General features: G+C 38.4%; 1 protein-coding gene across 1 annotated transcript; it reads right to left on the bottom strand.

Moving 5' to 3' along the window:
- Positions 1–397: 397 nt before the first annotated feature.
- On the bottom strand, positions 398–23321 carry tub (TUB bipartite transcription factor). Its single transcript, XM_046032972.1, has 12 exons — positions 23284–23321; positions 16975–17026; positions 14532–14694; positions 12559–12696; positions 10502–10654; positions 8737–8858; positions 7532–7723; positions 7068–7180; positions 3711–3825; positions 3015–3113; positions 2721–2892; positions 398–531 (listed from the first exon to the last, which is right to left on the bottom strand). Exons 1-12 carry the CDS (start codon positions 23319–23321, stop codon positions 398–400), a joined length of 1491 nt encoding a protein of 496 aa, XP_045888928.1.
- Positions 23322–23592: the final 271 nt, after the last annotated feature.

Raw genomic sequence — 23592 nt, 5'->3', positions numbered from 1 at the left:
AGTCAACTTTTAAAATGTGTAATTGTTAGTTATATTTTACAGATAAATAAATGTTAATTTTCTCTAACTACAACATAAAGGAACCTTGTTTTGTTTTTTTAATGCCATTACAGTAAAAAATGACTTTAGTTATCAAAACAAATTAATTTGATTTTGAAAGTGGATTACTGTTTGTGCTTTTTTTTCGTGCACTGACCAAGACCATCCTGACGTCCCACCCCCACCCCACCCACACATATACACACAAAACTTGAGGCCCATAAAGCCTTTTGGGTTATGCAGGACTTCCATGGTAGTGGGTGATTTGGAGATCTCAAATCCAGCCCCAGGGATACGTTAACAGCCCTTGTTGAGAGGACAGATGGACCGGTTCTCCACTGAACTTCAGGGTGGGGATCTATTCACAGGCTAACTTGCTGTCAAAGCTGGAAAGGGCAATGGCAAAGGCTTGCAGGGCACACATTGGGTAGTTATAGTCCATCGTGAAGACATCTTCTGCCACACGGCCAAACTGCATCACAATGTAGTCAGCTGCAGGGGAGAAGAACCAGTAAACAAGCTGCTTCAAACAATATTCTCCCCTCCCTTTAATTTGTATTCTTAATAATGGAGACCCAAAGCATTCAATATTTAATTAAAAAACATTATTATGAAACAAATAATTTATCTATGTTGAATAAATAGAAGACGTGTTCAGGACTTGAAATACTAATTTGTTGCATCACATCCCACTCCCTCTATTGTTATCTTTCTCCCCTTGTTTCCTGTATGACTCTATACTCTCCGGCTATTCAAAAAAGGCACAAAGGACAGCAGAAAAACAAATACTAACACCATACACACTCATTGGCCACTTTATTAGGTACACCTTGCTAGTACTTGGTTGGCTCCCCCTTTTGCCTTCTTCCTGGCATACTTTCAACAAAGTGTTGGAAACATTCCTCGGAGACTTTGGTCCATATTGACATGCAGTTACTGCAGATTTGTCAGCTGCACATCCATGATGCAAATCTCATCCCAAAGGTGCTTTATTGGATTAAGATCTGGTGAATGTGGAGGCTGTTGGAGTAGAGTGAACTCATTGTCAAGTTCAAGAAAAACAGTTTGAGATGATTTGAGGTTTGTGACAAGGTGCATTATCCTGCTGGCAGTAGCCATCAGAAGATGGGTACACTGTGGCCATAAAGGGATGAACATGGTCAGCAACAATACTCAGGTAGGCTGTCGTGTTTAAACAATGTTCAGTTGGTACTAAGAAAATATCCCCTACACCGTTACCAGTCCTCAGCCACCAGCCTGAACCATACAAGGCAGGATGGATCCATGGTTTCATGTTGTTTACATCAAATTCTGACCCGACCATCTGAATGTCGCAGCTGAAATAAAGATTCACCAGACCAGGCAACGTTTTTCCAATCTTCTATTGACCATTTTGGTTAGTCTGTGTGAATTGTAGCCTCAGTTTCCTGTTCTTAGCTGACAGGAGTGGCACCCGGTATGGTCTTCTGCTGCTGTAGCCAATCTACTTCAAGGTTCACCGCGCTGTGCCTTCAGAGATGGTATTCTGCTTACCTTGGTTGTAATGAGTGGTTATATGAGTTGCTGTTGCCTTTCTGTCATGCCCATTCTCCTCTGACCTCTGACATAAACGAGGCATTTTCATCCACACAACTGCTGCTCATTGGATATTTTCTCTTTTTTGGACCATTCACTGTCAACCATAGAGATGGTTGTGTGTGAAAATCTCAGTAGATCAGCCCTTTGTCACCAACAAACAGGCCACATTCACAGTTACTTAATTCCCCTTTCTTCCCCATTCTGATGCTCGGTTTGAACTTCAGCAAGTTTTCTTGACGTCTGCATGCCTAAATGCATTGAGTTGCTGCCATGTGATTGGCTGACTAGCTATTTGTGGTAACAAGCAATTGAACAGGCGTACCAAATAAAGTGGCTGGTGAGTGTATTTTTAAAACTTATGCTCAGTGTTAATAAAAACGATGTTACGTGATTGGCGGTTTGCTTATTCAGACCAACCAACTGCTACTCACATAACTGGCTTATGTTACTTTTATTGTGCAAAAAAGGAGGAAGAAGGATTAAGTTTATAATGTGCTGTGCTTTTTTAACTGACTGGATTATTGTCTTTACTTATTCATATGATGCATATATGGTGCATTTCATAATACCTTATTTATTCATTTGTGGGTCTCTGTATTACCTCATATAGCAAAAACCACCCTACTGAAAACCTACGGTACGCCTTGTCTAGAGTTACTTCACTGTGCATTTTAGTTGGTGCATGTAAGCACAAATACTATGACCAGGGAAATTACTTGTATCTGATTGACAGGCATTATCAGATGCCTTAAAACATAGTTCCGGTCAATTTAGGTAACCATGGCAACAGTGCTTTTGCTACTGTTCACAGGTGACACTGATCTGCTGCATTCTTTGGCTCCACATTTTTGGCATTTTTGTGTAAGGACACCTTGATGTTTATTATCATTTCAGTCATTTATTTCTGCATTACTTATTCTCACTGATTCATCAATTGTTGTAGAAAGGAAAAGAAACAAAAGAAAGTTTTGTTGTACTAAAACCTACCACTGGTTGGGTCTATGGGTACAGCACGATGTGATGTATATGCACATACATACAACACAGATCAGTTCATTGCAGTTAAAAATAAACCTCTAGCAGTTTAGAGGTATGGAACTCACGGTCATTGTCGTGAATGATTTGGAAATTTTTGACAGAGGCCTGAGTGACTCTGCCATGGAAGTTGAGCACATAGGATTGTGTGTCATCGTTCCACACAGGCGTCTTGTTATGAAGTTCAATCACACTCTCTGTGTTCTTGTTCTGCCACCTGGCCAGCAGTGACTCATGGTCCTGTAATGAAGAAGAACAGAATATCTTCGGACCTGGACATCGTAGACACCAGATCAATTATGTAAGTATTTGAAGAGGCTGAATTGGTCAGCACAGATGTGGCCATTTTAAGTAACACCTACATTTCGTGGCCGAATAGACACTCTCTCATGGTCCATGTTCATTCCAGGAATGATGACGCTCATTTTGCGAGGCCCTTTGAATCCTAAGACATTGGTTTCCTAGGTTGAAAAGACAATAAATAAAGTGTTGTAAGCATGTTCTCAACAAACTTGCATATCTTTAATAACATATCACAGTATGTTACAATATTAAAAATGAATTATGTCACAATACATTTATTAAAATATACAACATTTTTTACAGTAAGAGACAAATATGCATTTATCGATCTGAAGAATTATATACTACTATCTACTGTACTCAGTGTAACGTAAAAAAAAAAAAACATTGTTATTGTGGACTTGAAAGTTATCTCTGTCTGCAATGAAATTGATTTGATACAGGCATATAGATGACAACTTTATTTCAAACTGATTATGGCAACGTCCTGCCTCCACCGTTTTTCATGAATGTCTTCATCTAATTATCTGAGTTAGACTCCCAACATGGAACTCTGAATTTCAAAGGCCACCAGACACAATTTCAAAGCAAATAAAAATGACTTATACCTCTGATATTAAAGTATTCCATGTTAAGTAGCTTATTAGAAAAATGACATTAATTCAAATGTAATCACACTGATTTATTATGTATTTTATTGCCAACTCATTGCTCAACATTTGTCTTCAAGGTAAGGAGCATTTTGACCAACTCACATAGCAAATGGCTGCTAGCTCTTGACGCAAGTTGCTAGCTTCCAGGCTGGTGGTGCTCTTCATAGGGTTCAGACCGCTGTCATATACAGTGAACTTAGTTCCCATGAGGTTAGACCTACAAAGAAAACACAACAGACTGATGAGGTCTGATGGTTGGTTGGTTGTGTGTGTGTGTGTGTGTGTTGGCATGGTTGAGAGAAACAGCACGCAACAAGCATTGTAAGGAGCCGTTCACCAGTGTGTCTGCATGAATAATGTGTATCCAGATTTTGTAATATGAAAGTAATGGATGCTCCAGGTAGAAAAACTGATATGTTACAACTGTAAATACAAATAAACAGTAATTGTTCCCAACTTGTGATTATATTGCCTGTTGACTGATTCCTCTGATAAATACTTTAAAGTAATTTATTCAAGAGTCTATCCACATTTTCCAACTCCAAACTGTATAAACTCGATTGCTCATTGGAGTAAATAATTTTCACTTGATGTATATTTGTGTAATGAGGGAGGGTGTGGCAAAAGTGAATCCTACCTTATATCAAGGTGTGCATGACTATTAGGCAGCTTCAATACCACAAGTAAAATGGGCCAAAAAAAAGAGATTTAACTGACACTGAAAAGTAAAAAAAATTGTAAATTGTAATTGGATGCAACACTCTTAAAATATCTAAACTATTGAGGTACTAACACTGGACAATCAAACATTTTGTTGCGAATAATCAGCTGGGGCGCACAAAGCTCATGGAGAAGAAAAGGCGCAAATTAACTGCAAAAGACTTGAGCAGAACTAAAAGCGGAGCAACCAGGAACCCATTATCAAGCCAGTGCCACCATATTCCAGAAGTGCATCCTACCTAGAGTGCCCAGAAGTACAAGGTGCCAAGTGCTCAGAGACATGGCCATGGTCAGGAAGGCATACAAACAACCACCACTGGATAAGATTCACAAGTTGAAGCATCAAAATTGGGCAAAGAAATACCTGAAGATAGATTTTCCAGAGGTTTTGTGGACAGATGAAGCGAGAGTGACTCTTGATGGACCAGCAGATAGGCCCGTGGCTGGATCACTGATGGACACGGCACCACTTAGAGGGGTACTGTTATGAACTGCTATCATTAAGGATGAGATAGTTGGACCTTTTCGCATCGAAGATCAACTGAAACTTAACTCCCGAACCTACTGCCAGTTTCTGGAATATACTGTACCTTCTTCAAGCAGTGGTACAGGAAGAAGCCCTCAGTTTTGAAGAAGGTCATGATCTTTATGCAGGACAATGATGCGTCAAATGCATCCAAGTACTCCACAGCTTGGCTAGCAAGCAAGGTCCTCAAAGATGCCCAAATAATGACCCGGCCCCTTTCCTCACATGACTTGTATCCTATTGAGAATTTGTGGGCCTTTCTCAAACATCAGATTTACATCCAGGGAAGACAATACACCTCTTTGAACAGCATTATGGAGGCTGTGGCTGCTGCTTCAGTGAAAGTTGATAGTGAACAGATCAAGAAAGTGACAGGCTTCATGGTTGGAAGGCTCATGGCACTTACTGAAACGAAGGGTGGCTATATTGGTAACTAAATACTTTTGAAAGGCCAAAAATGTTATTTAATTGTCATTTTAAAATGTTACACGTAATCTAAAAATTGAGAATAAACAAGTAATTTGTTAGAAATTATTTTTGTAATTTAATTGCCTAATAATTCTGCACACTTATGTATTCTCCTGAGCAAGACAAAAGTCACTTTTTCTTAGATAAACACTCAGGTTTGAGGGTTCAATTATATTTTGGATTGATTGAGAGCATTGTGTTTGTTCAACAGTAAAATTAATCCTGAGTAACACAATTTGCCTAATTGTGCATGCAGTGTATATTTATGTGTGCATCGTAGGTAAGTAGCATTGTCTGCAATGGTTTTTCAAAGCCACAGCTTTAAACAGCTGACCATATACCTCTGATATGCCATACCTCATTTAGGCCAGCCACCTCAAGAACTCTTGAGAAGCACTGATGAAAGGCCACTGTTCATTTCGATTTAGATCTCCATCCATCAAGTGGGATTTTGATTGCAAAGGTTTGAGCAGTGCATCGACCAATGGTCCGGCCAGCTCTGAAGATTAAAGGCTGCACAGAGCCATATTTGATTAAACTCCCCAGGAGTTTCCACGGAGCCACTAACACAGCCTTGAGGCTGTCTCTAAGGATTATGTCACTACTTAATTCCTACCAATCTTAATGTTGCTGGAGTTTATAGCTAATGTACATTTACGAGAAAGACATTTTTTTTAAATCAGTGGTGAATTACGTAAGGATCGGGGGATTTTCTAAATTATACATTTTCATTGGTGAGGCTAAAAGAGCACAAGAAGTTCTTCTTCTGAATGGTGCCTTACTCATATACATAAGTTGCTGTGTATTTCATAATAAAGCAGTTAGATCCTGATTTGTTCATGATTTATTATATTTAAGCTGCAGTACGCACAATTTTGTGAACCGTACTTTGAAGTGTTACACAGAGAATTGATAAATGTATTTCAATTATTTACACATGGAAATATGTTCTAGTTAGATTAAATTTCCATTAAATATGAATACCAATTTGTATCAACACCAAATTCAAGGCCTAAAGAAAAGTTATAAAAAAAAATAGTATGGGGTTAAACATTTTAATATTATTATTAAGTTCATTTATAGAAAACTTGAATAGCATAACATTACAAAAGTTAAATAATGAATCAAATACAACACTTAAAGGGTATTTTTCAACCTGGATTATTTTCCCATATTTTTGTGTCTATGTGACTTAATGGGGAGAACGCACTACCGTTGACAATGACATAAAAACAGCAATTTTACCTCACAGAACACAGGAGTTAATGGTCTACCGCTGCCTTGGTCGGTTAGTTTGTCTGTGTTATTTTGTGACTTTGTGTTTTAAAGGGTTAAAATCACCAAAATCACGCAATAACACAGACTAACCGATTCAGGCAGTAGTAGACCAGAGAGGTAAAATTACTGTTGAGACTGTGACTTTGACGAGAGCGATATAGCGACTGTTTCTGGTTTAACAAAAATGATCTTAACTCTTATCTATCTCTGTAGGGATCCTTTCCACAATGTTATTAAATACAAATTATAATCTGAGCCTATCAGTGACAAAAACAAGCACTTTAGTGGACGTGCTTTGACGAGGCGTAATTGCCCTCAAGGATTACATCGCAGTCCCTGCTGCTGCCGACTGCTCGCTCAGTGCTGGACCACTTTAAAAAAATAAAATTCACAAAAACATGGGAAAATAGGTTGAAAAATACCTAAGTTACCCTTTAACATGATGATAACATGACAAGACAACTTACCTCAGTTTACCAATGAAGCTCTCTCCACCTCGAGACAGATCAGTGGGATCAATGGAGATGAGGTAATTTGATGTTTTACTCTTTTTCCTCTTCCTGCCAGCTAACAGGAACACCTGTGACAAGCCAAACCAGACACCAAATTAGTAAAATATGAGCTTCACTGGTAAACACAATCAACTTATTTAGACATAGAGAGCATGAAACTACAAAACAATCTCTTAACAGATATGTCTGTCTATAGCTATAAATTGAGCTTTGGAGTAATGTGTTTGATTACAATGGTAAGATAACTATTATTTTAAAAGGTTCCAATATTTATAACTTATTAGAAAACAGATATCAACACATTTCATTCTGACAATACTCGTACTTGTAAAAAGTACATTTTCTGTACCGGATACTTGTTTCAACCAGGTACTCGCTCCATCCTAGTAACAATGTTTCTGCTCCCTGACCCTTCTCACCTTCTTGCCATCCTCTCTCTCCAGGTGAAGGTAGTAGGTGGGGTACATGCCTCTGTCCATGCCCTTCTTGTCTCTGGTAATTCTGCACTTCACTCTGACCCCCTGGGGTGCAGGGCGTAGAGAAAACTCCTCAAGGTCATCTACATCGATGGCTGGTTCACTGACTGGTGGAGTGGGTGCTGACGCTACCTCCTGGGGGGGGGGGAACAGCCCACACAGGCCGAGACACCTTGTGAGATTGTGGACTGGTGAGTGATGTGTTAGAGTTGACTTTCATTACAACAGAGTAATGAGTCTGAAGATCAAAGTGTCCACTGGGACTGAGAATGAGCACACTGTGTCTAAAATAAGGACCTGCTGTAGAGACGGAAGATTTAGTTGACTGAAGGGAAAAGTTAGAGAGGCATAAGGAGCGGATGAAGAGAAATGATGGTATCTCTGTGAACGGTGTGTTGATGCTTCAAAGATGCTGTGTTTTTAAACAGGGTTACATGGTTATCTGAATCTCTCATCCATTATCAGATGAAATGTACAAAAAATATACATTTCCTATACCTTAAACATTAGATCAAGCAAGTTCATAGGTTGCTGACTTCAACTGACCAGAAGTGAGCAAAATAACAGCTTAGTGACAACATATTTTTAAAATGGATTTTTTTTCAGCACACAAAACGGAAAGCTGTATTGGATTAGAATAAAAATAATACCCCACTTTTAATAGTATGTTTTATAACATAAATTGCACATTAATTCTTACAATGGCGCACCCGGGCCTCTACGCAAGTCTCTCTAACACAGGTGGTATCTTTCAACCAAACAACAGTTTGTTCCTTTCAAACTCCAAGAGGTACATAAGGGGTCTGTATGAGATTATTGTTCCACCACCTGTATCATCAGCACTGTAACATACACAGCTAAAAAAGTTTGAGATGACGTCTGTGTGGTGAATGAATAAATGACAGGCCAGAAACAGCAAAAGCCCAAAATAATTCCAATATTGTTTTTGCAAGAAAGGGAAAAGCCAAAGGGCAACAGCACTTTTTCTGTTTCACATTAAGCCATTGTGGTCTATCATTGTCTAGCTGAGCAACTATATTGAATTTGACATTTGACGGCTTATTGTTCACAGGCAAAAGGCGCTGTTTACTGGGCAAAATAAAGACACATCATATAGAGTACAATGTGTGCTGCGAACTTCATCTTACCTTGCATGACTTCTTACTAGTGGCGGAACCTGGTCTCGTGTTGCTGTTGAGCTGTGAGGAACTGGAGCTAATTTCATCTTCATCGTCCTCTTCTTCATCAAAATTCATACTGCTGGATATACCTGCACAAACAAAAAGAAAACATACAAAAAGAAAACAGAAAGATAGAGATGTGACCATTTTTTCCCTTCTGTTAATTGGTGACATGAAATCTCCGACAGGAACACATCGCCTCTTCATCCACTGTAGCATTTTATTGCTTGAGGTTGCTTGGAACATCTGTAAAACGACACAGTTTGAGATTCAATAATTTGTGCCCCATTTTGGTGTGTGCAACTAGGTTCCATTAAATCATAAATTAATTCAGAACAAGTATCAGTGGACACCCACAGTCACTCTTATCTCTGGTGTTCTAGCAGGAATTTTCCATACATATTGTTATTATGGCAAAAGCAGGAGATAAAATAGTAAAACTAGTGCAGTGCCCATTCGCAGGGGCCAATGTGATGCCTCCCTGCGCTTTTTAGATCAAAATGTGCTTTCAGTGCTTCCTCAGAACTTCAGTACACTCTGTCAACACATTAGTTTCTAGTATATATCAAACTTGTGTGATGACAATAACTGTTTCAACAATTCACTACCACATCGCATACAAGCTCCGTCCCAGCAAGGATACCATGCCCTTGCTGCTGCAGAGCGGACCCGAAAAGGTCCCACCCGTGCAAGTTGCTCCACTCTGTGCTGTCCTCTAGCATATTTATTATGTGTCGCAAGTCCGAATTGCACCAAAAGCGACACTGCACTCCCTTGGGTCCTCAGCTACACCCTCTCCCTGTGTGAAGTCAATTGGAAGAACAGTTCTTGACATGATCAAAATACAAACAGACAGACAGACAGACAGACACACACACACACACACACAAACACACACAGACAGATTCCTGCCTTTAGAGTGATAATAAAGATGGCTTGCTGTCATGGTTTTGGGTTTGTGTTTTGTTATTTCCTGTTTTACTTCGAAAGAATCTGTCCTTATGTGTCTGCTCTTAGTTTACTTCCTGCCTTTATATGTTTTCCCATGTGTTTGATTGTCTGCCCTGTCCTACTTAGTTTCACTTGTGTGTAGTCTGTTTGTCTTTGTCTTTTTGTCAAGCAGTTAAGCCGTTTCCAGTGTTCCCCTGTGTTCTGGGATTTTTCCGCCTTTTGCATTTTGTTTCTTGCATGTTCCCATCTGGATTTTTTTGCCTGAGGACTGCTCTTCTGTTTTGGACCTTTGCCTGCCTCACCTTGCGATAAGCTCGTACACATTTAGCTGCGTAGTGATAGGACACAGACACAGACTTCAGTTCAGTTTTAACAATGTTTATTAATAATGACACTAAATGCAGTAGATGTGTAAATTACAGTTTCACAACACTATAAAAGAAACTAATAAGTGTTTATTATGTAAGGAATAGTGCATGAGTGTACTAGTAATTACTGTTTACAGTAACTCATATTTTTTAAGAAACAAAAATTATGATGACTGAAAAATATGTCAACATCATACGCTGGTGTCTGGATTAGGCTATATAATTCATAAAATTCATAATTTAAAATAGCATTTCTATTTGCAGTTCTAGCAAGCTCTAACATGATTCAGTATGTTTTACCCTCCTACCAACACACCACAGCAATGGACCAGATTGCCGTGGGTGTAAATATGGACTCAGTGTTGTGCTATTGCAGATGCAGTGACAGAACCTTTCTTGGACACTGATAGTACCTTTTTTTAGCATGGTGATGCGGAGATCCTGTTTACTTTGTGACTGAGTGCAGCTCATGACAGGCTCTGCCTCGCCCTCCTCTGTGGTGGGATGACCCACTGTCAGAATCTGGATCTGACCGTCATCCTGCTGGGAAGCCAGGCCATCGATTGCTGCTGGGTCACACAAGAACCCCACAAGAACAAACTCCATCAGAAAACAGCTACTACTGTTCAACAATCAGCATCTCCTGTTAACATACAGTTGATGACCAAAGCAATCCCTTTAAAGTAAAACAAAGGCAAGTTCTTGCCATCAAAATATGACTACAAATCAGGTATGTAGTCACAACACTTGCCTGTGTTAATGTGTTAACATTGCCATTAACATTGTTTTAAGTAATTGTTTCTCTGTCTTTACTATTCAGTTAGCTTCTAATGTGTAAAAGGGAAGAACTTTATGTCGATTCTGCTCCATGCATTTGAACACAGGTCACTACAGTTTCAAAACAGCTGTCAAGCTCTTCCATAATTGTCCTTTTTTTCTTCCCTTGCACAGAAGTGCAAAAAAAAAAATGATGATGATAAAGATTATGTGAAGGGTTAAATACTGCAAATGGGCAATTTACAGCATTGTTTTAAATGAAGTGGGCTTTTTTAGTTTTTTGTTGAGGATAACACAATTGTTAGCTAGTCTAATCAGTTGGTTGTCTTATGAATCAGCATGTGGCGTTATGATTTCTTGTCTTCATTGTTTGAATTCTCTCTAATTTGTTAAATAACATAAATATTAACACACATGCAGGGACAATTTGTAACTTTTTTGACATATTTCTGATTATTGACAGATGAATCGATCTGTAGGTGTAAACAATTGGTGAATAAGAAAAATTACTGGAAGCATTGCTAAGAAGAGGTGTGCTTGTAGGAGGCCAGTCTGTATTTATGTTGTGTAGATTTGGGTTATGTTTTTAATCCCATTTCATAGTATTTAACCAGTTTTGTGTTGAACATTTAATTTCAGATGTAATGTGTTATTTATTGAGCAACTTGGATTACTCCTGAGTAAATTCAACAACCTGTAGCCTACTTATCTATTCTGCAGCCTTGATGCAGCTGATTTTTTTGTTTGTTTGTTTTTGTTTGTTTTTAGTGAGTGCATAGTAGCTTGGTAAAATAGCTCTCCTGAAAGTGTGTGCTAATGCTTGAGTGACACAGAGAGGGAGAGAGACATGTCCGTCAGTGGTGAGATAGGCTCTGGAATCCCATTATCTTGTTTTCTTTTTTCTTTTTTTCTAGGATAAAATCATTCACACAGCTACTGTACTGCACTAGATCAGACGACAAACATCTGTAATGTTGTATCCACAGTACGACTGAGTGCTTTGTGTCCTTATTGTTCTGTAATGATTCTATTGTGTTTAAATGTTAAACTGCATAGAGTTCAGTCTGAAAAGCATAGAAGCAAATGGAAACAATCAGATTATTGTAGATACAGTTGGAATACCATTTCAACACTCAGTTTTTCTTCTTCCAACTAAAGACTAATTTATGTCTCCACTTCTGGTGTGTCAGCAGTCTGACAGGACTCGGACTGTCATACATCATTAGAGCCAGTTGTCTGACAAGTATAGCACCACAGCGGTGGCTAAGAGGGCAGCTTCACAGGCTGTGTTTGGTGCCAGATGTGGCTTGAGAAATCAGCAGGCAGACCTTTATGTGAGGATTGCAAAGAGGGCTTGAATAGACCATTGCAGCTGTTAGATAGTAAGGATTTTGCCTCTTCTTTTTTATACTGTGGACTGCTTCTAATGACTTATACCAGCTTTTTTTGTGTGTTTAAACACAACTACACAAAGACCAAGAGCAATATGTTTAAAAGCAGACCAAAAATGCTTTTGTTTGTTCATACTGTAAATATCTCTTGTCTGATTTGTCTTTGTCTTTGTCTTTTACCTTTTCTGACGACCACCTTTCTATTTCAGTCAGTCTGTCAATCTTTCTTGCCTTTCCATTTATCTCCATCCCATCTATTCATCACTCTGTCTACTTGTTTGTCTTAATACTGGCAAGCTGACCTTTGTGCTTCCCCTTCCTCTCCTTCTTGTCGCTGCCTGTCTGCGGAGTGGAGCTGGCAGATGCTTTGCCCTTTTTGGCTGAACGAGGCGGCTGTGTGTCTGCTATCACCTTCACCTCCTCCTGTTCAGCTTCTTGCACTAAACACAGGGATGGAGAGGACAAGCCGCACATGGTCAGGGCGGATGGACAGAAAATGAGAGAAATGGAAAAGAGGGTTGAGCAAAGATAGAGTTAGCAGATCATAAAAAATGTAATACTGTATAACAGCTGAGACAGAGCAGTGTTTTGTATTCTTCTTCTGATAGGACAAGCAAATCAAAAACTTTCCTTAAGTCTCTGGCATGAAATCACATGTTAAAATGTAAATCCTTAATGTTAAGCCATTGTCTCAAAATTCACTGCACTGGTTTCTAGTTTGAACTTTAGGGTTTATGTTTATGTTCAGAATTGTGAACTGGTCTTCTGAAATGGGAACTGATGAATAAAATCATCTTTATCGATATAGAATCAATCAAATCCTGCTGTTCAGTACAATTTAAACATCCATGCAGATGTGCAGTTCAGTTTCACTCTTGTGACCAGGGCAATATAGTGCTAAACAGTGAATGAAAGCCGGGTGATGAGGTTATTATCTCCCACCTTTCCATCAGAATATTAGTGTAGTGCAGAGTAATTTTGTCAAATTTTCTATTCTATCTGCATGAAATGTGACAGTTCATGGCACTGGCCTTCAGAACTGTGGATTAGATGGCTGCTCTGGTCTACGTGTATATAAGAAGACCTCATCAATTCTAGTCCCCACACCAGTTCTGTGAGTGGATACATTTGCAACACAGTGTAATAGATGTACAATGTGTTGTATTAGATCGACATGGGCTCTAATTTAAAATGGTAATATTAGTAACAGATATGAAGTTTTGTTTTCTTTTTCAACCATTTTTTTTATAGACCACACCTCACCAAGAAAGCCCAGCAGAGGATGTACTTCCTGCGGCAGCTGAAGAAGTTCAGCCTGCCAAAGACAATGATGGTGCACTTCTACACCGCCATCATTGAGTCCATCCTCACCTCCTCCATCACCATCTGGTATGCTGCTGCCACTGCCAGGGACAAGGGCAGGCTGCAGCGTATCATTTGCTCACCAGAGAAGGTGATTGGCTGCAATCTTCCATCATTTCAGGACCTGCACGCCTCCAGGACTCTGAGGCAAGTAGGAAAGATTGCAGCTGACGCCTCCCATCCCGGTCACAAACTTTTTCAGACTCTCCGCTCTGGCAAAAGGCTGCGGTCCATCAGGACCAAAACCTCTCGCCACAAAAACAGCTTCTACCCTTCCGTAAGCTAGCCTCATCAACAAGGCCCGGGCCTCCGACTGACACTCCCCCACCTTTCAAATAATACAATCTTCTCTGCACATGTAAATATCGCTTCATGTCATATCATACACGAACCTGGCACATATTTGTTGTTAATTGTGAATTGTTGTTGTTCCATTGTTATTTTTATTTTTATTATTATTTTTATTTTTTTTATATTGTCAGTTGTATTAGTTTTCTCTATTCTTCTGTTATTCTTATATAACTTGCATTTGTTTATTACATGTTTATATATTTCTGCATCTATTTATGTCAGCTGTATGTCTGTCTGCGTGCAGCACCTTAACACCAAAGCAAATTCCTTGTATGTGTAAAACACTACTTGGCAATAAAGCTCCTTCTGATTCTGATTCTGATTCTGATTCTATAGTTTTGTGTTTGGCAACTATGCCGCTTGTAGTGTACACTTTGAACTGGGAAAAGAAGCAAAAACTGCAATCTCTTTCTGTGCAAGAACAATTACTTCCCATAAATAAGACAGACTGATCAAAAAAGCAGTCCGACATCTTTAGCTGTTCAATTCATAGTGTTTCTGAAATCCTCTGTTTGAGCTTTCTGAATCAACAGAGCCCCAGAGGGGTGCCAGCCTTACTAACCGTGGTAGATGGTGCTGCTGTTGCTGCTGAGGTAGGATTCCACCAGCGGAGCCTGTTCCTCGCTCTGTTTGGTCCGACGAGTGCGAGACCTCCCGTCCACATTAGACTGGACCATCAGGGGCTCCTGCCGCTTCTTCTTCTGCTTCTGTTCAAGGAGCGCGCGCTGTTGTGGAGGTTTCATGTATGTGTGTTCGTGCCAACAAACATGCCCAGACAGAAAGAAAGACAATAAAGTTTGAGTGAATTTACACCATCCTATTATACAATATTATATATTTATTATAATAAATTAAGTTAAAACAAAATTACAGTGGCACTGAGGTCACTGAAGTAAGCAGTGATTACCACAATAAAGAACAACCTCTATATGTGTGTGTGTGTCACAAGCGTAATGTAATGTTTGAAATGTTTTTGTACAAGCAGTACTGCGTGATAATCAAAAATAATAATTTAGCTGCTAATTGTTTTAGAACCACCTAAATTATATCCAGTAAACATTTCCTGCATCTTTAAGAGGCAAAGTTTTATCCTCCCCTTCTTGTGTAAAACAACACTCTTCAGACATAATACATAATAGTTTCCCATTATAAACAAACTCTGTGATAATCACTTATGATGCAGTACAGATTTTCTTGTAAGCTATCTTCGTACTGTAGGCAGAAAGGCAAGCAGCACTAACACAGACTCATCTGTTAAGACAGGAGAACAATCTGAAGATGTTTAAGGATGTGCTGCCTAAACCACTTTGATCTGAGGCTGGATATAGATATTCATCTGGACTAACTGTCAGCTATATGCAAGTCTTCAAACCAGAGCTCATCAATTATTGAAGGTTTCTATTAGTGGAGAATCCAGGCTGCAGAGCTGCGGAGCTCTTCAGTATCCCCTATAAAGCTCACATTTTTGCCAAGACGGTGATGGCCATAACAGTAGGAACATTTACACAGCGCATGGACATGATGGTTAAGGCTTTGACGTGTGGGTAAGGCATTTAACATAAAGTTTGGTATAAAAGGTTTGAAATGTGGAGCTACATGCAATCTTTAACTAATAAGTGACTTATAAATGAGAAAGATGTTTTGTTTTTACATCACACTGTTCTTTAAACCCTTTGTGAGTCTTAAATAAAAATAATAGGAACCAGCTGAGTGAGGAGTAAAATTAAGTAATTTATTTTCATGCTGCAATAAGTCATTAATCCAAACATTTCTTGACTTTATTGTCATCAGTAAGGCCATCAATCAATAATTATCTGTTTTATGATGTTTACACACCTAAAGTCAGTAACTTTAACTCTATTCAAGCATGGATGAAAATGTGCAACAGACCTCCTGTTAGGCCTCACCATTGATTAATTAGAAAAAGACTGCAGGAGCATTTGATGTAGCTCTGACTACAGAATAGACCATGAGTGCTTTGAGTACTCCACTCGTGTTATATCAGTTCAGAAAATAGCTGGACATCAGCAACAGCACTTTTCATTATGCATAGAAAAGAACTGAAAAGGGTTGAACTGCAGACTGGGCATATTTGTTTTGTCAGGCTACAGCACTGCTGACAACAGTGACAACAGAGGTAGAGTGTGAAGCTGCCAAACTTCAGTTTGATTAAAGGATCTTGTACTCTGTCACTCTAACTCTTGATTTTGCGAGAGTAGCACCCTGAAATGTAAAGAGCAAGGGTGCCTTACAGTGACTTTTTTTTAACCTGTATGATTAGCAATAAACATGTATCTATTTTTCACCAAAATGGACCTTCACAATAGGCAGTCAGAATATTATAATCTCCTAAATGTAGATTATTACAATGCCTAGTCAATAGCTTTGTCAGGAACTGAGAGAGCAATCTATGTTAATTTGTTTCATTTTATTAGCATGAAACATGTATCCATTTTACATCCAATTTCAAATTCAATTTCAATTTATTTATTTAAATATGATAGTGCACGTTAATGAATGTCAGTGACGTAAATATGCCAGATTTAGCCAAAAGGCTATTTTTCATCTGTAGTCACCACCAAAGGACCTTATAGCATGTACTGTACACAAGAATAAGGTCCGATCATTGTATACTCTCAATATATTAACCTCCTTTATCTAGGTTATCATAATGTCTACTAACGTGACAGGTAACTTTGTAAAGCACTGCTTTAAAAAAATTATCTGCTGTATTAGAATGCTTATGACATGTTAAAATATTTAATAGGTGTACAACACCATTTAAACGTTTTTGGGTTAATACTGACATTACATTTTGTAAAATGTAATTTAATGGACTTTCACACCCTTTATACACACCCTCTCATTAGCACACTGCTCAGAGAGATAACAAGTCCTAGCTGCCAATTTTGGGCAGCAGAGGAAGTTTGTGTCATGATTAAACTGCCCAGTTGTAATTAATTTTGCCTGTGTGTTACTCTCTAATCAGAGCAGCAAAGACTTACCTGTCTGTCCAGTTTCTGCTGTCGGAGGTTGGTGCCCTCGTCATCTAAAGTGCTAAAAAGAAAAGAGCAAAGAAAGTGGAGGTTGATGTTTGTAATAGAATAATGCCATTTTCCAAACAGACTCAGTTACTTTACTTGCTACTCTGAAAACAAAAGAACACTTGCGGTTTCTGACTGTATTTTAGCTTCATCACCTATAATATATATGGTAAGCTTGTTGTGGACTGAAACCTTTGTTTTCGCATTGAGACCTAAATTACCCTCATGACTGTGAAGTACTGCACACTACCACTACAGTGAATATACTTGTTTTCCATGAGTATCAATTGCATAAAAGATGTTTACACAACTTTGTGCATTCTTATCTTGAACATAAAATACAGAAGAATTAAAAGTATTAGGGAAGAATTTATTGTCCTATATTTTGGGATGAATAACATCCGGTATGCATGCACTTCTCTGGTGCATAGTGTTGATACTTACAGTTGCTTATGCACTTCATGAATATACAATAGCCAGCCAAACTTGGACCTTCCAGTTCACTAATTTATTTTATGTCCACATGTTAAAACTGAGGCAGTTTAATGAGAGCATGTGTACTTTCATAGATATAGCCCTTAAAAAAGTCCCCTTCAATAATACGGACCAGGGGGGCTCTTACAACGCTATCAGTTAGCTTCTTCTCAGTGAGGACAACAGGAACATAATCAGAGGCATCACCTGAACGTGATGCTGAAATTGATGTCATGGCGTCCAGAAAAAAAAACATATGAAGCTGGCTCAAATCTTTAGAAAGGAGAAGAGGAACAATTTGAGGGAAACTTTATTTCCATTGCTAAGTTACTTTATGGTTTTATCAGGAAAGAGCTGCAGAGTTCCTTCTTCCTCTCCCTCTCTGGATCAATGTCCTCTTTACTAAACAAAGTTCTCCTTTCATTGAGACCCTGATTTTTCCGCCCTGAGACCCATAATTTGGTTTTAGGATGCATCTTGGTTTTCCTAGCTGTTGACGGATTAAGAAATTCTAAGTAGTCCATTATATTCTCTGTAAATGAATTTGCATTTGCACAACATTAAAAAAAGAGTGACTAGAAATTGTTAGAAGCCAAGAGTGACTGTGACTGGAGGTACTGTACATGTGCAGATCTCTTCTACAGAGATTAAGTTATCCTGCAGCAAACAACATTGTCATTGTTTTTCTTTGAATCCATGGCTTAAGAAACTGTGCCAGTGAACATATGGACAGCAGTGTCTGTCACAAGAAAGGCAGATATAGAGGATCTCATGATGGCAGGTGTCATATGCTATACAGATTGTAAAGCAATTGGAGGCATATTTATGATTTTGGCCAATGTAAATAAAATTGACTTTACTTGATTTGACATTCTTTCACACAGAGTATTGAATGTTCAACCCATGTTGCCAGAAATGTAGCTGTTAAAGTGTGTCCTTCCTTCTGTGGCCAGCTTCACAAAGGCTTCAGTTTTCACAGTGGAAAACATATCAAAAGATCTACAGAAACTTCACAAACACCTCCTGCTGCATGATCCACCTCTCTGCTGTCTGTATGCTCGGTGTGTTCCAGTATGTTCTGTGGCACACCATTGCCCTGTTAAAGCTTCACTGTAAGCTGTGGCGCAGTTGGTGAATCATTTAGGACCATTATCATTGAACAGAACAGTAGCTGTTGACATACACAATTCACCTTTCAAGAGAGATGATTTGATGAAAGAGACTGTGTGTGTACTGTATCACCGCAAACTACATAAAGGGATTTCATTGTTAGGTACAGTATTCACCCTCACAACCAGTCCTACTGGTTTAAGTGTCTTTCACCAGGTCATTCTGTTGGTGTTGCTGAGGAATGTGACAGATATCTAAATATTGTTTTTGTGTGATTTATTTGGACAAATTATGTTTTGATGCTTTGGCAACACTGTTTTTGAACCTTTCATGCCAATAAACTCATTTGAATTTAATTGAATTGCTACAACCCATGTGTTCATTGTTTTTACATATATATATCTTAAAAGATTTCTTGTGTCCTCTGCAGACTCAATGATTGTTCCTTCCACCCGCGGCATCTCAGATACCCTTGAGAAACCTCAATGGTTCCTAATTAGAGGGCAATGAGATATTTTCTCCTGAAGAGTTGGAGAAAATGAGCTTCAGCAAAAGAGAAAAGGATGAAAGATGGGGGGGTTACCTATGAGAAAATGATGTTGTTTTTCCAGCACTCTCACCTATGACTGAAACTAAAAATGTTTTTACATGTAAATGTTTCCTTACGTTGCTTAATCCATTTCATACATTCTGTCTTTAAACGGATATTGTTTTACTGTGAGGAGCTTATGACACAGGCACCTAATGGATTGCTCCTTTTTTACCTTTTTTATTTACCTCCGGGTATGTTTTAAAAGACATGTTTTACTCTCAACAAATAAAAACAATAATGTAAAAAAAACTTAAACGTAATGTAACGTAAAAAAATGTATTTGTCAATTTGTTGTCTCTCGGTTTGATTAATGGCAACTGCGGCAAATCTCTTTTCATTTCCTACTAAGTCTTACTGGTGCATGATAAATAAAGCCAACAGGTGGCTTGTCAAAGTGGTTGAAGAGTGTTTTTAGAGTGTTCATACTTCTGTCAAAAGCCTGAACAGTGGATAGCCAATCAGCTGCATGTACAGCATGTAAGATCAGTCAATTAATATTCAGTCCAACTGTATCGCTGCACGACCAACTCTAGTTTGACGACAAAGGCCCACACGGATGCAATAAAAAATGTATTTACCTCCCACTCTCTGTCAGACATACAGATAAACAAAGCACTCCATGTCTGTAATCAGAGTAATCAAGTGTGTGAATAGGCATCAGACAGGAAGATAATGACACAAACAGAGCTGTTCCAGTGGAGGTCAAACAGCTCATTATTGTGGAGAGTCTCCGGTCACTCTTGTCCTGCAACACACTCATGGTGAGGTTTACAGGAATCTTTATAGTCTTAAATGTCTCTTTATTGTAATGTAGTGCACCTCAAAACTCAAGGTGAAAATGCTCTATATAATGACCAGGTATAATACATGATGCTGAAGTTGAAGTCCATCAACCACGACAAATTTCCCAGTTGTGTCTTGCTTGAGAAAACCTGAGTAACATGTAGATATTTTCAAAACTCATGAAACGACGCAACAAGTACAAGAAAATATGAAATATAAAGAAGGGAGGCTCTGCACAGTAAGGTCCCATGCAAGTGTTTATTGATGATTTTGGTTATTAGATATTCATCAGTAAGTCTAGTGAACATCTAGTGAACAAAAGCTTCTTGTATTGATATTTGTTTTGGACTTAAATGTGCAGAGCCTTCTTTTTAAATTAAAATGTATCATCTAAATTATATTTTGAAGCTGTTTAACTATTTGGGTGCTATTTGATGTTATTATCTTATTGTAGGCAAATGTTCTGATTCATCATACTTTTGACCATCTGTATGCCCATATTTAAAGGGTAACTTCTGTATTTTTCAACATGCACATTATTTCTCCATGTTTTTGTGTCTATATGACTTACTGGGACAACATTTTTTGAAACTGGTCCAGCATTGAGCGAGTGTGCTGCAGTCGGCAGCAGTGAAACAGGGCTGCAAGCAACGTAATCCTTGCGGGCAATTGCACCCCATCAAAGTACTTCAAAGTGCTTGTTTTTGCAAGATCAGATTGTTATTACAAGTATCTGACAGCATTGTGGAAATTATCCCTACAGAGATATACCTTTTTTAGAGAGTAAGATTCTTTTTGTTTAACCAGAAGCAGTCATTATATCGCTATCTTCATGCCATCAGACTCCATTGATAGAAACAGTAAATTTACCTCGCACAACATGAGAGTAGCTGGTCTACCACTGCCTCAGTCAGTTAGTTAGTTATTATGTGACTTTGTTTTTTTTGTTTGTTTTATTGTGTGACTTTGTGTTTTTGTTTGTTTGTGTCATTGTCAAAACTTTGGCGTTTTGAGGAGTTAAAAACACCAAAGTCACGTGATAACACAAATTAACCAATTGAGGCAACAGTAGACCAGAGAAGTAAAATTACTGTTTTTGTCAAGGGAGACTGGTGGCTTTGACGAGAGCAATATAGTGTCTGTTTCTAGTTTTTAAAAAAAGGATGTTATTCTTTATAAAAAATCTATGAGGACCATTTCCATAAAGTTGTCAGACAGGTAATAACAAACTGAGGGGAAAATAGTGGACATACTTTGATGGGGGCACAATTGCCACATAGACACAAAACATGGGAATATAAGGTCCAGGGTGAAGGTACCCTCAAAGTTAAAAATAAACCACTTGTATTATATTGTTAGAATTTGATTTTACTTTGCTGTAACATGAACATTTACAGAAAACAGTACCATAAACGTCATGTTTGAGACAGCATTGTTTACAAGCTGATGCTGTAATATTCAGGACTGATTTTCTTATCATATTGACATTGTGAGTTGGCTGTTTCATCATGTCAACATTACAAAAAACTACTGAAATTTTAATTTAAAAATACATAATTCCAAAATAATTTTTTTTTTATTTACTCAGCCAGCCACAAGTGAATTTGGCTTTTCCTCTTCACACTTTTAAAATAGTTTTATATGCATCACCAGGTTTTATATGTGTGACAACAGTGGAGGACAATCCAAAATGCACACATAAGCATGTCTAATTTTCATTTGTGTGGTGCGATGTATAAAATTTGATTGTGAGAAATAATCTGATGAGCACTGCACAGACCCAAACCTTGTAAGTAAAGTAAACAATGCAGCTAATATTGACATTATAAGAACACTAATATAGAATAAATAAACTAAAATATATATAAATATATTGTGTTAAATTTTATTAATTAATTCATTCTACTAAATAAACCCATTCTTTTGTCAAGAGCTTACATTTTCTGCTCTGCTCTCTGAGTTCATATCAGAGGAAACCAGAAAGAATAAGAGATTTGCATGAATCTTCCACTACTGAAATGCTAATCTGGTGAATTTGCTCCCCACAGAGAAGAACTGTTTCTTTGAGGATGTGTGTGTTTGTGAAATATCTTCGTCATTTTGTCAATTTCTGTGAATGCAAGCGTTGTATGTATCTAATTTGATGAGAGAACCACACAGTGCAGCTCTCTCCTCCAAGTCTGTACAGAGGCCCATGCATTTTTCATGGCAGTTTTACGGGATGAGAAAAACAAATGAACGAAAAATGTCTTGTTATCATATTATTTCGTCATCCACATTCAAAAATCTAAGCGGTGAGAAGGCCAAAATGTATAATGTAGAGGTAAAGAACAAACTGTATTTATTGGGTATAAATACAGTTTGTTCTTTCCCCTACTGCATCACTCATGGAATCATATGTTTGTTTAAGTTAATCTAATGATCTCAATGAATGCTTTTGTATTAACTGTCTCTACAGTCTTTACCAGAAGTTTAAAATAAATTCCACACAGATCACTTTCTGCTGTTGTCCTGATGCAGTCTCATTCTGAAATTCGTGGACTGAATTGAATTATCCACCGTAACTTATAGCAACCATGAGCCAATGGCATCAAAGTAAGCAGGGAACCATGGCAATGGGTGTTCAATCAGAGGAAAGAGCCAGCAGTGGTAGAACTGCACTTGAAATGATGAAAGCAGATATAGGTTTTACAGCAAGACACTAAACGTTCATAAATGCTCACATTTTTGATATTTTAAAAAAGATACTTTGCTACAGGACTATAGTCCCAGCTTCATACAATAAAGATCATTTCTGCAGACATAAGACAAATGCTTCCTCAGTGATTTTGAAATATGTACCATATGAATGTGACCCTACGTCCTACATTCCATTGAGACTACTACTTTAGAAACCAATAAACCAACACTATTTCTGAATCTAATTGCAGGCAGTTTTACATAAAAACAATATAATAGTGTAAGGAAAGAGAATATTTTTCTGCCTGTGAATCATGTTGAGACTTCAATAGTTTATGGAGATGAAATTCTGGGATTCGGGTTTGCATTATTAAATTTTTTCTGTGGTCCTTTTAAACAAGAGCCTCAGTTTAAAATATAAATGCATATCCACTAAACACGTTCATGTTAGTGAAAACAAGATCACAGTGTTTGCTTTTATTGTGCTAATTCAATGTTACCGCTATCAGTCTGATCTCCTTGTCAGACACTCACATGACTGAACACCCGCTCAGACACACAGCCATGCACACACTGCTACAAAAGATGAACACTGTGCCCTTTCCTGTGCTCTCAGGAATGTGGTACAGTACCTGTAGGGAATCCAGTCGGAGGAGTGTTTGGAGTTCATTCTGTATCAACCACTCTGACTGCCGCTGCCTAACTGCGAGGCTAACGGCCTGCAACAGCACCAGTGCAAGTGGCTACGGGGTCTGAGGACAGCGATCACAGGCAGAGAGCTCACATCCCCTGTTCATCCTCTGCACGCAGCCCTATATCCCCAGCCTGCCTCTGCGTCTTCGAATGTCCTCTAACTGTGGGGAAGCAGATGACTAACAATCCAGACAGGCAGCCGCACTCCTCAGTCATGCACAACAAGCACATGAAATAGCTGTTTTCTT

Source organism: Micropterus dolomieu, linkage group LG20 (genome assembly GCF_021292245.1).
Source record: "Micropterus dolomieu isolate WLL.071019.BEF.003 ecotype Adirondacks linkage group LG20, ASM2129224v1, whole genome shotgun sequence".
Classification (NCBI taxonomy): Eukaryota; Metazoa; Chordata; class Actinopteri; order Centrarchiformes; family Centrarchidae; genus Micropterus; species Micropterus dolomieu.
Note: the sequence above shows the minus strand (reverse complement) of the source record. Positions and strands in the feature narration are given on the sequence as shown.